Consider the following 16,303-nt stretch of genomic DNA (forward strand, 5'->3'; position numbering starts at 1 on the left):
TTGAATGAAGAATGCTAACAAGGGATTATAGCCCATAGAATAAAATTAAAAAAATACATGAGTCCATACTTACATAAACAAATGAGGAAGAAAGGACAACTCTTATTTACAGTAGAATAACTATCAAATGTAGAAGAAATGAAGGAGCTAGAAAATTATTTTTTAAAGATTTTATTATTTGTTTATTCATGAGATCCAGAGAGAGAGAGAGAGAGAGAGAGGCAGAGGGAGAAGCAGGCTCCCCGCAGGGAGCCCAACATAGGGCTGGATCCCAGGACCCCAGGATCACCCCCTGAGCCAAAGGCAGACCCTCAACCACTGAGCCACTCAGATGTCCCAAGGAGCTAGAAAATTACATTTGGCAATACTAATAACCATTTGAATTAAGAATCATCAGTGGATGCTAAAAACAGCAGATGAATGTTCAATGAGAAACAGAATACTTACATGGTCTCAAAGTACTTCCCCACAAATTATCAATTACAAAGAAGAAAATAGTAACTCTATAATGAAGAAATTCGACAAATACCACCTTAAACAAGTAATCAAAGTTAACACCACTAATCATGGGACAAACTGACATCATATGCTTCAGTGATACATCAAGAAGGACAAAACAGGATAAAGAAAACAAGAACACATGCAAAATGAAATGGAATTCAAGAATGAGATAGTGGTGATAATGGCAAAATACTGTCCACATAATAAAAACTAACTACACAATTTAAAAAGGTGAATTTTATAATATATGAACCCTATCAAAATAAATGAAATGAACATGATGTTAAAAATAGAGAAAAAGGGATCCCTGGGTGGCGCAGCGGTTTGGCGCCTGCCTTTGGCCCAGGGCGCGATCCTGGAGACCCGGGATCGAATCCCACATCGGGCTCCCGGTGCATGGAGCCTGCTTCTCCCTCTGCCTATGTCTCTGCCTCTCTCTCTCTCTCTCTCTCTCTGTGTGACTATCATAAATAAATAAAAAATTAAAAAAAAAAATAGAGAAAAAATAGGGATGCCTGGGTGGCTCAGCGGTTGAGCAGCTGCCTTTGGCTCAGGTCGTGATCCTGGGGTCCTGGGATGGAGTCCCGCATCAGGCTTCCCATGGGGAGCCTGCTTCTTCCTCTGCCTATGTCTCTGCCTCTCTCTCTTTCTCATAAATAAATAAAAACCTCAAAAAAAAAAAATAGAGGAAAAAATAATTGGAGCACCTGGATGGCTCAGTCAGTCATGTATCCAAACTCTTGGTTTTAGCTTAGGTCATGATCTCAGGGTCATGCAATCCAGTCCCATTTCTGACTCCATCTCCAAGTCGGGGGATAAGCCCTGCCTCTGGCTCCAGACTCAGTGGGGAGTCCCTCTCCCACCACTTCTCCCCCGCCCCACTGACCATGCTCTCTCTCTCCCTCTCTCCCTTTCAAATAAATAAACCTTTTTTAAAAAGTTAAAGACAGGGATCCCTGGGTGGCGCAGCAGTTTAGCACCTGCCTTTGGCCTAGGGCGCGATCCTGGAGACCCAGGATCGAATCCCACGTTGGGCTCCCTGCATGGAGCCTGCTTCTCCCTCTGCCTGTGTCTCTGCCTCTCTCTCTCTCTGTGACTATCATGAATAAATAAAATCTTAAAAAAAAAGTGTATAAAAAAAAACCTATGTGGGCAATAAACAACTCAGGCTGACAGGCTGTACTGTAAAGTGGAATTATTTTAAGAAGGTGGGGTACTTGGCTCCCCTATACTGTTAAAGATGAAGTATAAAAATGTTTCACTCCTGAGTTGCCTGGCTGGCTTAGCTGGTAGGGTATGTGACTCTTGATCTCAGGGTTCTAAGTGTGAGCCCCACACTAGGTATAGAGATTACTTAAAAAACAAAATCTTTAAAAAAATGTTTCACTCTCTTTGAGCACTACTTTGTTCAACTGAGTTATATGGAGTTGTGACAATGGGCATTTATTCCTTTATTCATTCAACATTTATCACGTATCAACTATGTGCTAGACATTGTGTAAAATGCTAGAGATATTGCATATGCAAATACAGACATGCTCTCTCCCTTCCTGACAATGACAGTCTGGTAGAATCACTCAAATACGTGTAAAATTGTCACTGTGATGAATGCTGTAAGATAGGTACAAGGTGCTGTGAAACCTACATAATTAGTGGGAACTACCTTAGAAAAGTCAGAAAAGGTAACCGTGCTAGTAACTGAGAGAAGAATAAAAATTAACAAAGAATTGGAGGAAAGGAACATTGCATTAACATGAGTTAAGAAGCTGGATAAAGGTGGCAGTGGCAAAGATAGCAGAAAGTAAAAAGAATTAAGAGATATTCAGGAAGGAAAATTTACAAGATGTGGTAATGGACTTGTATGTGAAGTGAGAAAGCATGTATTCATAGAAGTTCCCTAGAGATCTGGCTTATTCAACAGGATAGACCACTAATGACATTCACTAAAATTGGGTACTCTGACAAGAGAATCATTTTCTAGGGTAAATATCACAAATCTGAGCTGAATTGGAGACATTCAAGCAGAGATACTAAGGAAGCAGCAATCTCTAGGTATAGAGGCCAGAAAATTCATCTAGGGAAACAAAGGTATGAGTTATTTGCAAACGGACAAATGAGGCCCTGGAGTGATGAGAAAGTTTAGGGGGAAAATACAATATTAGAAGAAAAGAGAGCTCTGCACTAAGCCTTGAAGACTCCTTTAATGGTAGTATATACAATCACTACAAGGAAGCAATGCAAGGAGACACAAAGGGTAGAAGAAAAGTGTAGTGCCAAGGAAGCCAAGGGAAGAGGGTATCCATGAAGAACAGTGTCATTGTAAAGTAACCTGCTTCTCAAAAGTAAAATAAAAACCAAAACTGCATTTAGTGACACAAGACCACTGGAGACCTTTTCAATTAGAAACCACCCTGCAATGAGCTGAAGATTAAGTATGGTGTGGGAAAAATGAAGATGGCAAAAACATTCTTCAAGAAGCTGAGTGGTGCAAGGGAAGAAGTGAGATGGGGCAGTGGAAATGGTAGGGTTGATGGAGAGATTTTATTAGTAATTTTTTAACTGAAGAATTTAAAAGTCAATGGAGGGCAGCCCAGGTGGTACAGCTGTTTAGCGCCACCTTCAGCCCAGGGCCTGATCCTGGAGACCCTGGAGTCCCTCTGTGTCTCTCATGAATAATAAAATCTTAAAAAAACAAAAAAAAAAAACAAAAAACAACAGTCAATGGAAAGTCACAAAGATCACATATTATAATTCCACTTATACGAAATGTCCAAAACATGCAAATATGTAGAGAAAGTAAGCAGATTAGTGGTTGCCAAAGGCTACAAAGAGAAGGGAAGGAGTTGGAAGTGACTGCTGAATAGTTTTCTTTTGGAGGTGACAAAAAATGTTGTGGAATTAGTGGTGATGTTTGCACAATCCTGTGACATATTAAGAACTGAAATGTACATTTTAAAATAATGATTTTAGGAGCACCTGGGTGGCACAGTTGGTCGAGCATCCGACTCTTGGTTTCAGCTTGTGTCGTGGTTGTGAAACCAAGCCCCATGTCAGGCTCTGTGCCAAGTACAGAGAGGTTTCTCTCTTCCTCTACCCCTCCCCACTATGTGTGCGCACTTTCTCTCTCTCAAATAAATAGGTAAATCTTTAAAATAAAATGATTTTATAATATGTGAATTATATCTCAAATTTCTAAAAGTCAAAGAGAAAAAGCCAGTTGATAGAGATTAAATAATTAGAAGGGAAACTTAACTAAGGTTCCTAAGATGAGGGGAGAGTATGGGATCCACATGCCAGATCTGATTAGAACATAGTAATAATAGTAATAGTGCAAATTATGAATAATAATTGAACAAAACCCAAAGCAGACCCATGGTCTTTCGTTGTGTTTTCCACCAACTCATACTTCTCCACAACTGATTTTTGTTTAGAGAGGGACAGAAAGAGGAGAGAGGTGGCCAGAGGGGGGAGAGAGAGAGAATCTTTTCTTTTTTTTTTTTTTTAAGATTTTATTTATTTATTCATAGAGACACACACAGAGAGAGAGGCAGAGACACAGGCAGAGGGAGAAGCAGGCTCCATGCAGGGAACCCGATATGGGACTCGATCCCGGGTCTCCAGGATCACACCCCGGGCTGCAGGCGGTGCTAAACCGCTGTGCCACTGGGGCTGCCCACAGAGAGAGAATCTTAAGCAGGTTTCATGTCTAGTGCAGACCCTGACACAGGGCTCAATCTTACAACCTGAGCAAAAATCAAGAGTCAGACACTTAAATGACTGAACCACCCTGGCATTCCCCCTTAATTTTTTTTTTAACTTAAATATCCCAAGGGTCAAATAAGCAATTAGATCACAGTATCATACAGAAACAAAGATCCTGGGGGCACCTGGGTGGCTCAATCAGTTAAGTGTCTCTTGGGCTCAAGTCATGATCTCAGGGTCCTAGGATTGAGTCCTGCATCGGGACTGTTTCTCCCTCTCCATTGCCCCCCCTGTTGTTCTCCCCACTTGTGCTCTCTGGTTCTCTCTCTCTCTTTCTCTCTCTGTCAAATAAATAAGTAAAATCTTTTTTTTTTTTTTAAGACTTTTATTTATCTATTCATGAGACAAGAGAGAGGAAGATACACAGGCAAAGAGAAGCAGGCTCCCCACAGGGAGCCCGATGCAGAACTCGATCCAGAACTCTGAGATCACAACCTAATCCGAAGGCAGATGCTCAACCGTTGAGCCACCCAGGTGCCCCAAATATGTAAAATCTTAAAAAGTAAAAAAGTCTTTGAATAAAAGCATATGTGTACATTTTGATCACATTCTTACACACACACACACACACACAAACCACCAAAAATCCAAAACCAGACAAAAACAATCCCATGTGTGTAAATGCATTAAAAAAGTATTGAAGGGTAAGAGCCACTTCTGGATATGCAAATGGGCGAGTGGGTGAGCAGGGCAGACACCTCCATTCTCCTCATATTTTTATCTGAATACCTGCTATATAATATCAACCTTCATAACAGAGGTTTATAACTATATGGAAAATGCTTAAAATGTCAAGGGGATTAAAAAAGTCCTATTATTTATCCATATCAAAATTACAATCACAAAATATACTATATATGCATAAGGAAAAAGACTTAGGAATACAAAGCAATTTGATCTTCTGAAGGTGGAAGAACGGTGCCTTTTTTTCTTTTACGTATGCAACATTACTATCATAAATGTAGTTAGGAAGGATATATTTCTATAATTTTCCCATTAAGGGTTTAATGATGTCTGTATAATTTCAAAAAACAGGAACCCCCTTTCCAAAAAAGGATAACAGGCCCATGGTTTCAGGATACTTTTCCATGAAAGAAGGATGATTCTCCTACAGTGACGACAATCACCAAAAGACAGTACTGCAGCTTAAGCATTAATTACATAGCTTTGTGAAACATCTGGAGCAAGAGAAACAGCACTTTAATTAATGTTTTCTTAGGACCTTCAAACAGAGTTGTTTATATAAACAATTCTTGTTATTAAAAAATACGTATACATTAACATTGACGGACTACAGCATACAATTTATTAATAAGAAACTATATCCTTTTTTTTAAACTAAGTAGGTTCCATGTCCAGTGTGGAGCCCAATAAGGGGCTTGAATTCATGACCCTGAAATCATGCCCTGAGCTGAGATCAAGAGTCAGATGCTTACCCTACTGAACCACCCAGGCACCCCAATAAGGAACTACATTCTAATCACCAAAATGTAGGAGACATCAAGCAGAGGCTAATCTAATTAAAAAAACTGAAAATAATCTATGAAGAGCTGATTCTTAGACTTTGTTAACAAAGCAGGTATTCATTATCTTACTTCGAAGAAAACACAGACACTAATCTGAGGGTTGGAAATCCTTTTGTAGGACAAAGTCTAGTCATCCAGCTCTACTAGTTAAATATCTAGGTCACAGTAGCACTCTGGGACATTAAAAAATCCTGAACACAGGCAAGATCTTTTTTCATTCTCATTTCTGAGATCACGGGAACTAAAATTAGCTCTCACGTGGAAATTAGCAATTTATTCCATCAAATCTTTGTTGTTTAACACAACAAGCTTCACAAAATAGCCTATTGTCAACAGGATCATGTCCAATTTCCCCAGAATGACTCCTGCTCTGCTCCTGATGAATACTTATCATCATATTATAGATGGAGTTTGGAAGGATACATTCTGTAACCTAGGGTTAAAATAACAACCATTCTAACACAGAGACTGAACCTCATGTAACAAAAATAAAGGCTAAAGTGGCCCAACCTAATTTTCTGACACTGGTTTTTATTAATTAGATCTTCACTGATGAGTTAAAAATGTACAATCTTAATGTATGACAAAACTCTTCAATGCTGGGTCTTTGGTTTAAAAATAAATCCATTAAGTGTCATACTCTATCCAAACTCAACTGACAGGGCTCAAATAAATTGCAAGTATCTCCATGGGGCTGGTTACTGTGAAAAAAGTACAAATTAAAACCTAGTTGCCATGGTATGATTACAACAAAGCAGTGATGGCTGCAGAGAAAAAAAACAGGGAGGGAGATCACACAGGCAATCCTAGTCACTTTATCTAATACACCAGACACAATAGTCAGAGTACCTATTTATTTGCTAAGTGTCTATGTCACTTTACATGCATTATCCCTAACCTTTATGACAAATATCCAAAGTATGTCCTTTTATCCCTCTTTTTCAGATGAGAAAATTCAGTCTCAGTAAAGTTAAGAAAATAATCTAAAACCTCTAGAGCCTACTATGTGGCACCCTCAAGACTGACTGGTCCTAGGATGACTGACTCAGAAATGAGTCTCCTCTGTCCACACCATTCCTTGCTTAAGAATTGAGCAAATAAATGACACTTTGATCCATCTCAGGTCTACCATTTTATCTGATATTCCGTTTCCATCATTAGCTGGTTTATATTTTGGCATTCTTTTTCATACATCTCATGGAATTAAATAAAAAGCCATTATAGGGCAGCCCAGTTGGCTCAGTGGTTTAGCACTGCCTTCAGCCCATATCAGGCTCCCTGCATGGAGCCTGCTTCTCCCTCTGTCTGTGCCTCTCTCTCTCTGTGTCTCTCATAAATAAATAAAGTCTTTTTAAAAAAAGCCATTATAAAAATAAACATTCTATCAATGCAATCATCAACAACTCTTAACTAAATAAACTGGAAGGGACATAATACCTAGGAGCAGCTAGATTCCTTCTAAATATGCTTCCCTGCTAACTATTAATAATCTTATATTGCAAAAAAATAATAATAATAATCTTATATTGCTTCCATCCTTTTTCTTTTTTTTAAAGATTTTATTTGTTTATTCATAGACACATACAGAGGCAGAGACACAGGGAGAGGGAGAAGCAGGCTCCATGCAGGGAGCCGATGTGGGACTTGATCCCGGGTCTCCAGGATCACACCTCAGGCTGCAGGTGGCGCCAAACTGGTGCGCCACCATGGCTGCTGCCCTATTGCTTCCATCCTTAAAGAAATAAGAGGAGGCTCTATGGCCTGGGGGGCTCAGTCAGTTAAGTGTCTGCCTTCAGCTAAGGTCATGATCCCAGGGACCTGGATCAAGCCCCACATCGGGCTCCCTGCTTAGCAGAGAATCTGCCTCTCCCTCTTTCCCCACTTGTGCTCGCTCTCACTCACTCTCTCTCAAATAAATAAAATATTTAAAAAAATTATTTTAAAAAAAAGAAAAAAGAAGAGAAGGCTCTCCTCAAGCTTGCCTCATCCTCTTCCTATCTCTTCATAAACAAGTTTGTTTTATCCTGCAAAAATTTATTTTTTTTAAATTTATTTTATTTTATTTTATTTATTTATGATAGGCACACAGTGAGAGAGAGAGAGAGAGAGGCAGAGACACAGGCAGAGGGAGAAGCAGGCTCCATGCACCGGTAGCCCGACGTGGGATTTGATCCCGGGTCTCCAGGATTGCGCCCTGGGCCAAAGGCAGGCTCTAAACCGCTGCGCCACCCAGGGATCCCTCCTGCAAAAAATTTAAAATTACTTTTGCCTAGGAGCGCCTGGGTGGCTCAGTTGGTTAAGCATCTGACTTCCGCTCAGGTCATGATCCCAGGGTCTTGGACGGACCCCAGCATCAGGCTCCATGCTCAATGGGGAGTCTGCTTGTCCCTCTGCACCTCCTCCTGCTCTTGCTCTCCCGCGTTCTCTCTCATAAATAAAATCTTTGAGGCACCTGGGTGGCTCGGTTGGTTAGATGTCTGTCTTTGGCTCAGGTCAGGATCCCACCCTGGGATGGAGCCCCATGCCAGGCTCCCTGCTCAGCATGTCCCTCCCCTTCAGTCATGCACATGTGCTTGTGCTCTCAAACAATATTTCTTTCTTTCTTTCATTTTTTAAAAGATTTTACTTATTTATGAGAGACACAGAGAGGGAGACAGAAACCCAGAGGGAGAAGCAGGCTCCTCACAGGGAGCCTGATGCAGAACTCGATCCCCAGACCTGAGATCATGCCCTGAGCTGAAGGCAGACACTTAATGGCTGAGCCACCCAGGTGTCCCTTTTTTTCTGTTTTAAAGAGATTTTATTTATTTATTTGAGAGAGAGAAAGAGATCATGAGCGGGGGAAAGGCAGAGCAAACAGACTCCCCACTGAGCAGGGAGCCCGATGTAGGACTGGAACCCAGGATCCTGGGATCATGACCTGAGCCGAAGGCAGATGCTTAGCCAAATAAGCCACCCAGGCACCCAATAAATAAAATCATAAAAAAAAAAAATCTTACTTTTACTTATTACAAAAGCAACATCAATGTGTTTGACCGTCACAACTCATAACCTTCTGGTTCCTTTCTATGCAGAGCAATCAGCAGACACTTCGGTTTTAGCTTGAAACAAAATTATGTTTTATAATCTACAAGTACACTCATTCTAGAGGTCCGAAGATATTCCATGGAACTGCACTGTAAGTACCTACATACTAGATATTTAGATTATTTCCAATTTTTCTTGTTATAAACAGCTGGAGGATAAATATCCTCAAACACACATTATTTAAGTATGCTATTTAGAACTTTGCAGGCTGCAGTTTTACCACCATTTTCTGTATGTCATTCAACTCCCATTTTTGCCATGGATGGGTATTTTATTTATTTATAAGATTTCATTTATTTGAGACAGAGAGCGAGCGAGCAAGTAGGAGGAGGAATGGGGCAGTCCAGGTGGCTCAGCGTCTTAGCGCTGCCTTCAGCCCAGGGAGTGATCCTAGAGACCCGGGATCGAGTCCCACATCGGGCTCCCTGCATGGAGCCTGTTTCTCCCTCTGCCTATGTCTCTCCCTCTCTGTATCTCTCATGAATAAATAAATAAAATCTTTAAAAAAAAACTGTACACATGTAACTATAGAACAAAGATTTAAGAACAATGGTAGGGATGACCTAAACAAAGAGAAATACTAACTCAATCCTTCTAAGGTTTTCTACAAAGTAAGGTGCTGAAAATAATTCCTTAGAGTATGCAAAGAAAATATTAGATCTCTTATTTAAATATATGTTTAATTTCTACTTTCAATTATGTTTTCTAATGTCTTTAATACAGTAACACAGTCAGTTGTACAAGCATTCACATATGGAACTTTCCTCAACTTTTAACTGACTAGACAAAAAAGCTTGGAAACCATAGTTCTAGGGCATTACATCTTAACCTTTGTGTACTGGGAGAGGAAGGGAGACAGACTCAGAATCTGATGAAAACTAAGGATTATCTCCCAGAAAAATGAGTATAAATATACTTATTTTAAAACTTTTATATGATTTCTAGGCCATCTTGCCCCTGAAGTTAAATCCTGCCTTAGGACCTCTATTTCTAAAGCTATAAGGAGACTGCTAGTAGGAAGAGGTCATCAAAATGCTTCAAGCCCTTGGGATGCCTAGGTGGCTCAGCAGTTTAGCGCCTGCCTTTGGCCCAGGGCATGATCCTGAAGACCCAGGATCGAGTCCCCACATCGGGCTCCCTGCATGGAGCCTGCTTCTCCCTCTGCCTGTGTCTCTGCCTCTCTCTCTCTCTCTCTCTCTCTCTCTTTGTGTCTCTCATGAATAAGTAAATAAAATATTTAAAAAAATAAAATGCTTCAAGCCCTATGATACTATTATTCCTTACCTGCCCTTTTCTCCACAATCCTGCTCCTCCTCCTCCTCATAGTTGAATCACCACATCTTTCCTCAGGAAGGCTTGGAATGTCCAGCCTATAACTCCCCACAGAGTTTAAGAATGTAGTTAAAGATGTCCTTCTTAAAGGTGTAACACATAAATCAGTTATTCTCATATCACTGTCATATTTGCCATTTCCCAAAGCACTCACATTATTTTAATTTTTAAAAATCAACTTTTTAACTAAATTTAACTTTTTTTTAAAAAAAAGTTTATGAGAGAGTGAGAGCAAGCGCATGAGCAGGGAGAAGAGCACATGAAGAGGGACAAGCTGACTCCTTGCTGAGCATGGAGCCCTATACGGGGCTCAATATTACAACACCAAGATCGTGACTTGAGCCAAAATCAAGAATCACTTATCCAACTGAGCCACACAGTCGCCCCTTAATTAAACTTAAGTTTAAATTTATTGACATCCTAAGTAATAGTATCTTTGAACTCAGTTTTGATGTCTGGTTATTATTTTCCTACCTACATCAAAGTAAAAACATGCTTAAAATAAGGACTCTAATTTAAACTTAAAGATAGATAGATAGATGATAGATAAAAAGGACTCTAGATCCTCATCAGCACCATGTTTTAGAGCCCAATCCCAATGTTTCTGCACTTACTCTGGGATTTTTATTGGTTAAGCAAAAATTTGGACATCAAGTTTTCTTAAAGCCAGAAAGAAACTTAAAAGCATTTGGTTCAATCCTCTTAATTTATAGCTTAAAAAGATGAAACAGGAGTGCCTGGGTGGCTCTGTCAGTTAAGCATCCGAGTCTTGATTTTGGCTCAGGTCATAATCTCAGAGTTGTGAGATGAAGCCCTGTGTAGGGCTCCGCACTAGGCAAGGAACCTGCTTAAGATTCTCTCTCCCCTTCCCCCATCTGAAAAAAAAAAAAAAAAAAGAAAAAAGATGAAACCCAGATGGTTTAAGTGATTTGTCCAAGATCTGATGAGAAATTTCAGGAAACGTCTACGATTAGCATTCAGGTATACTATCAGTCCAGTATGCTTTCCACTACCCTGTGTCCATTCAGATTCTCCTATGAGAATAATACAGTATTAAGAATTCTTTATCTATTACCTACCTCACTCTTCCACTCAGATTTATCTGAACATGCTGCTTAAAATCTGGATATTTGGATGCCAGATATGCAAAGTCAGGAGGTTTGTCCTTGTATCTATTTCTTGCATGCATTGATTTACTCAGAGCCATCTTTAAAAAGAAAAAAAGGAAAAAAGCATATTTAGTCAAAAAATACATTAATGGGAAAAAGCTGTGGTTGCCAAGTCAATAGTTAGAGCCAACATTTTTTGCCACTCAACTGAGAAAGCAGAAGTTATATTTTTTAAATGTACACAACAAATAAGCACAAGATGTTTAACATCACCCTAAGTCATTAGGGAAATGGAAATCAAAACCACGGTATCACTTCATATCCAGTAGGATGGCTATAATCAAAAGATAAGTATTGGTGAGGATATTAGGAAATCGGAGCCATCATGCATTGCAGGTAGGAATGTATACAATGGCTACGGAAAGTTTGGCAGTTCTTTAAAAGTTAAACATAGGGGAACCCTGGGTGGCGCAGCGGTTTAGCGCCTGCCTTTGGCCCAGGGCGCAATCCTGGAGACCGGGGATCGAATCCTACATCGGGCTCCCGGTGCATGGAGCCTGCTTCTCCCTCTGCCTATGTCTCTGCCTCTCTGCCTCTCTCTCTCTCTCTCTGCCTCTCTCTCTCTCTCTCTGCCTCTCTCTCTCTCTGTGTGACTATCATAAATAAATAAAAATTAAAAAAAAAAAGTTAAACATAGAATTACCATATGATCTAGCAATTCCATTCCTAGGTATATGCCCAAGAGAACTGAAAGCAGGGATTCAAACAGGTATTTGCACATCAATGTTTACAGCATTATTCACAACAACCAAAAACTAGAAAACAACTGCAAGTGCCCATAAATGGATAAGCAAAATGTGGTACACACAATGGAATGTCCTTCAGAAAAAAAAAAAAAAAAAAAAGCAATGTCCTTCAACCATAAGAAAGAATAAAATTCTGATATACCCTGCAATTATGGATAAATCTTAAAAATATTATGCTAAGGGAAATAAACCACATTCAAAAGGACAAATATCGTATTACCCCACTCCTATGAGGTACCAAGAATAGGTGAATTCATACAGAGAGCAGAATAGAGATTACCAGGGTTTTCAGAGGAGATAGGAATGTTGAGTTATTTATTTATTTTTTTTTATGATAGGCACACAGTGAGAGAGAGAGAGGCAGAGACACAGGCAGAGGGAGAAGCAGGCTCCATGCACCGGGAGCCCGATGTGGGATTCGATCCCGGGTCTGCAGGATCGCGCTCTGGGCCAAAGGCAGGCGCCAAACCGCTGCGCCACCCAGGGATCCCTGTTGAGTTATTATTTAATGGGTTTCTGTTTAGGATAGTGAAAAACTTCTGGAAATGGACAGTAGGGATGTTACACAACAGCGTGAATGTACTTAATGCCACTGAACAGCACACTTAAAAATGCTTAAAATGGTAAATTTTATGTTATGTATATTTTATCACAGTTTGAAAAACATACATGACTTTTTTTAAAAAACCATGAAAATGGGATACTGTTCTTTTTTTATTATTATTATTTATTCATGAGACACACAGAGAGAGGCAGTGGGAGAAGCAGGATCCCTGCAGGGAGCCTGATGTGGCACTCGATCCCAGGACCCTGGGATCACAACCTGAGCCAAAGGCAGCACGCAACCACTGAGTCACCCACGTGCCCCAGAAACTATTCTTTTTGAAAGCATCAAAGGGTCAAAAGGCAGTAAAATCTACAGCCAAGAACTAATAGAGGTTAGTTTCTACAGGGGTCTTATACAGACTGAGTATTTGGTAGCACACCATAAAGTCACTAATGTTTCAAAATATACCTTCTAGGGATGTCTGGGTGACTCAGTGGTTGAGCGCCTGCCTTCAGCCCAGGGTGTGATCCCAGGGTCCCGGGATCGAGTCCCACATCACGCTTCCTGCATGGAGCCTGCTTCTCCCTCTGCCTGTGTCTCTGCCTCTCTCTCTGTCTCTCTCATGAATAAATAAACAAAATCTATCTATCTATATCTTTTATTTTATAAATTTCAGTCTTGTCATCCCTAGGTAGCTAAAACCAAATGAAAACAATCTGGTCTTCCAGATTACAAAAAGGAAAAAAAGTAAACACGTTTATGGCAAGACATAAAACTGGAAGAAAAGCCATTGATTGTAGTGGTTTAGTAAGTTATGCAGTTTGTAATTTAAAAAAAACATCTTAATGCATATCGCTGAGTGGTGGTTTGTATTTTCTTTCTTATATCATTCTCTATTTTCTGCTGTTTTTTTTTAAATAAGGCACATTCATCTAAACAGTGTTATGTAAGCCAGAATCCTAGGCACCACCTGATAGTTCTATACCTTTCATATCCCAACAAATCAACAATCATGTGGATTTTACCTGCTAAATACCTCTCAAATCCACTTATTTTTCCCTATCTCCACCAATATCTGGATTGCTAGAATAGCCTGGATTGCTACAATAGCCTTTTTATTGGTCACCCTGAATTCACTCTTACTCTCTCAATTTCCTTTTCCCACCTTGCAATGATTATCTCCTAAATACAAATCTCATTATGTCTATGCCCACTTGCTCAAAACCATAGTTAAGATTAAAAACAAAAATCAGGGATGCCTGGGTGGCTCGTGGGTAAGCATCTGCCTTTTGCTCAGGGCATGATCCTGGGATCCGGGATCGAGTCTCACATCGGGCTTCCTGCAAGGGGCCTGCTTCTCCCTCTATGTCTCTGCTTCTCTCTCTGTCTCTCATGAATAAATAAATAAAATCTTAAAAAAAAAAATCATCACTTGATCATACAAAGGCCCAGGCATGATGTGTCCTTACCTATTTTTTCACCATCACTTTGAGTCACACCTCCTGTTGCTCTTCTGTCTCTCCACACTGACAAACCAGTCTTTAGTTTATTCCCTTTGTCTATGATTTCTTTCCTCCTCTTCATCTCATGAATTCCTACTCATCCTTACAGTTCAAGCATCTCTTCTTTAGGAAAGTTTTTCCTTCCCTAATCCCCTTAATTAAGTCACATCCCCTATTATAAAGTCTCCTAGCAATGAGCACCCTTCCTTTGTAGGCTTTATTGACATAGTAATAGATCTGCTAACACTCTATGTCAGAAAGTTTTTCTGACAGCTTTCTACAATGAAAAAGGTTTTGGGCAGCCCCAGTGGCGCAGCGGTTTAGCGCCGTCTGCAACCCAGGGTGTGATCCTGGAGACCCGGGATCGAGTCTTCCTGCATGGAGCCTGCTTCTCCCTCTGCCTGTGTCTCTGCCTCTCTCTCTCTCTCTCTGAATAAATAAATAAATAAATCTTTTTAAAAAAGAAAAAGGTTTTAAATTTTTTAATTCAAGTATAATTAATATACAGTGTTATATTAATTTCAGGTGTATGATATAACAGTTCAACAATTCTATATATTCCTCAGTGCTCATCAAGGTAAGTGTATTCTTAATCCCCTTTATTTCACCCATCCCCACCCACCCACTGCCCCTCTAGCAACCGCCAGTTTGTTGTCCACATTTAAGAGTCTGGGTTTTTTTTTTTTTTTGCTTGTCTCCCTTTCTGTTTGTTTTGTTTTTTAAATTCCACATGAGTAAAATCATATGGTATACGTCTTTCTTTGCTTACTTATTTCACTTTGCATTATACCCTCTAGGTCCACCATGTTGTTGCAAATGGCAAGATTTCATACTTTTTGATAGCTGAGTAATATTCCATTACACACACACACACACACACACACACAGACACCCCTTTTTAAAAATATTCAATATAGGGGATCCCTGGGTGGCTCAGCGGTTTGGTGCCTGCCTTTGGCCCAGGGCGTGATCCTGGAGTCCGGGATCGAATCCCACATCAGGGTCCCTACATGGAGCCTGCTTCTCCCTCTGCCTGTGTCTCTGCCTCTCTCTCTCTCTCTCTCCATGTCTCTCATGAATAAATAAATAAAATCTTTAAAACAAGATATTTATAAAAAAATTCAATAGTTAACATACAATGTACTATTAGTTTCAGGGGTAGAATTTAGTGATTCATCAGTTGCATATAACACCCAGTGCTCATTATATCCAGTGCCATCCTTAATGCCTATCACCCAATTACCCCATCCCCCCAACCCATTTCCCCATTAGCAACCTTGTTTGTTCCCTATAGTTGAGTCTCTTACTTGCCTACCTCTCTGTTTTTATCTTATTTTATTTTTCCTTTCCTTCTCCTATCTTTATCTGTCTTGTTTCTTAAATTCCATGAGTGAGGGATCCCTGGGTGGCTCGGCGGTTTAGCTCCTGCCTTTGGCCCAGGGCACAATCTTGGGGTCCCAGGATCAAGTCCCACATCGGGCTCCCGGCTTGGAGCCTGCTTCTCCCTCCTCCTGTGTCTCTGCCTCTCTCTCTCTCTCATAAATAAATAAATCTTAAAAAAAAAAAAAAATCCATGAGTGAAATCATATGGTATTTGTCTTTCTCTATATCTTGTTCATCAATTCTTCTATTGATAGACATTTGGGTGGCTTCCTTATCTTAGCTATTGTATACAATGCTGCCTTAAACATAGGAATGCATATATCTTTCTGAATTAGTGTTTTCATTTTCTTTAGGTAAATACCTAGTGATGGAATTACTGTAGCAGATGGTAATTCTTTTTTCAGTGTGGGGCTTGAACTCACAACCCTAAGATCAAGACCTGAGCTGAGATCAAGAATTGGGGACTTGACCAACTAAGCTACCCAGGCACCCAAAATGGTAATTCTATTTTAAATTTTTTGAGGAAGCTCTGTAGTGTTTTCCACAGTGGCTGCACCAAAATGCATTCCCAACAGTGCAGGAGCATTTCTTTTCTTCCACATCCCTGCCAACACACTTGTTATCTCCTTGTGGCTTTCATTTTAATTTCTCTGATGGTCAGTGACGTTGAGCACCTTTTCATGTGTTTGTTGGCCATCTGTATGTCTTCTCAGGTCCCCTACCCATTTTCTAATTGGATTATTTGGGG

At 40.1% G+C, this 16,303-nt stretch overlaps 1 protein-coding gene across 2 annotated transcripts in view; it reads right to left on the reverse strand.

Moving 5' to 3' along the window:
* The window catches only part of METTL16 (methyltransferase like 16), a 77,386-nt gene that overhangs the window by 57,501 nt on the left and 3,582 nt on the right, over nt 1-16,303 (reverse strand). For both annotated transcript variants that reach the window (XM_038548527.1, XM_038548528.1), the window contains exon 2: nt 11,288-11,415. In XM_038548527.1, coding sequence (XP_038404455.1) covers nt 11,288-11,415 — 128 coding nt within the window. The remainder of the gene's footprint in view (nt 1-11,287; nt 11,416-16,303) is intronic.

The sequence above is a fragment of the Canis lupus genome, chromosome 9, assembly GCF_011100685.1.
Source record: "Canis lupus familiaris isolate Mischka breed German Shepherd chromosome 9, alternate assembly UU_Cfam_GSD_1.0, whole genome shotgun sequence".
Taxonomy (NCBI): domain Eukaryota; kingdom Metazoa; phylum Chordata; class Mammalia; order Carnivora; family Canidae; genus Canis; species Canis lupus.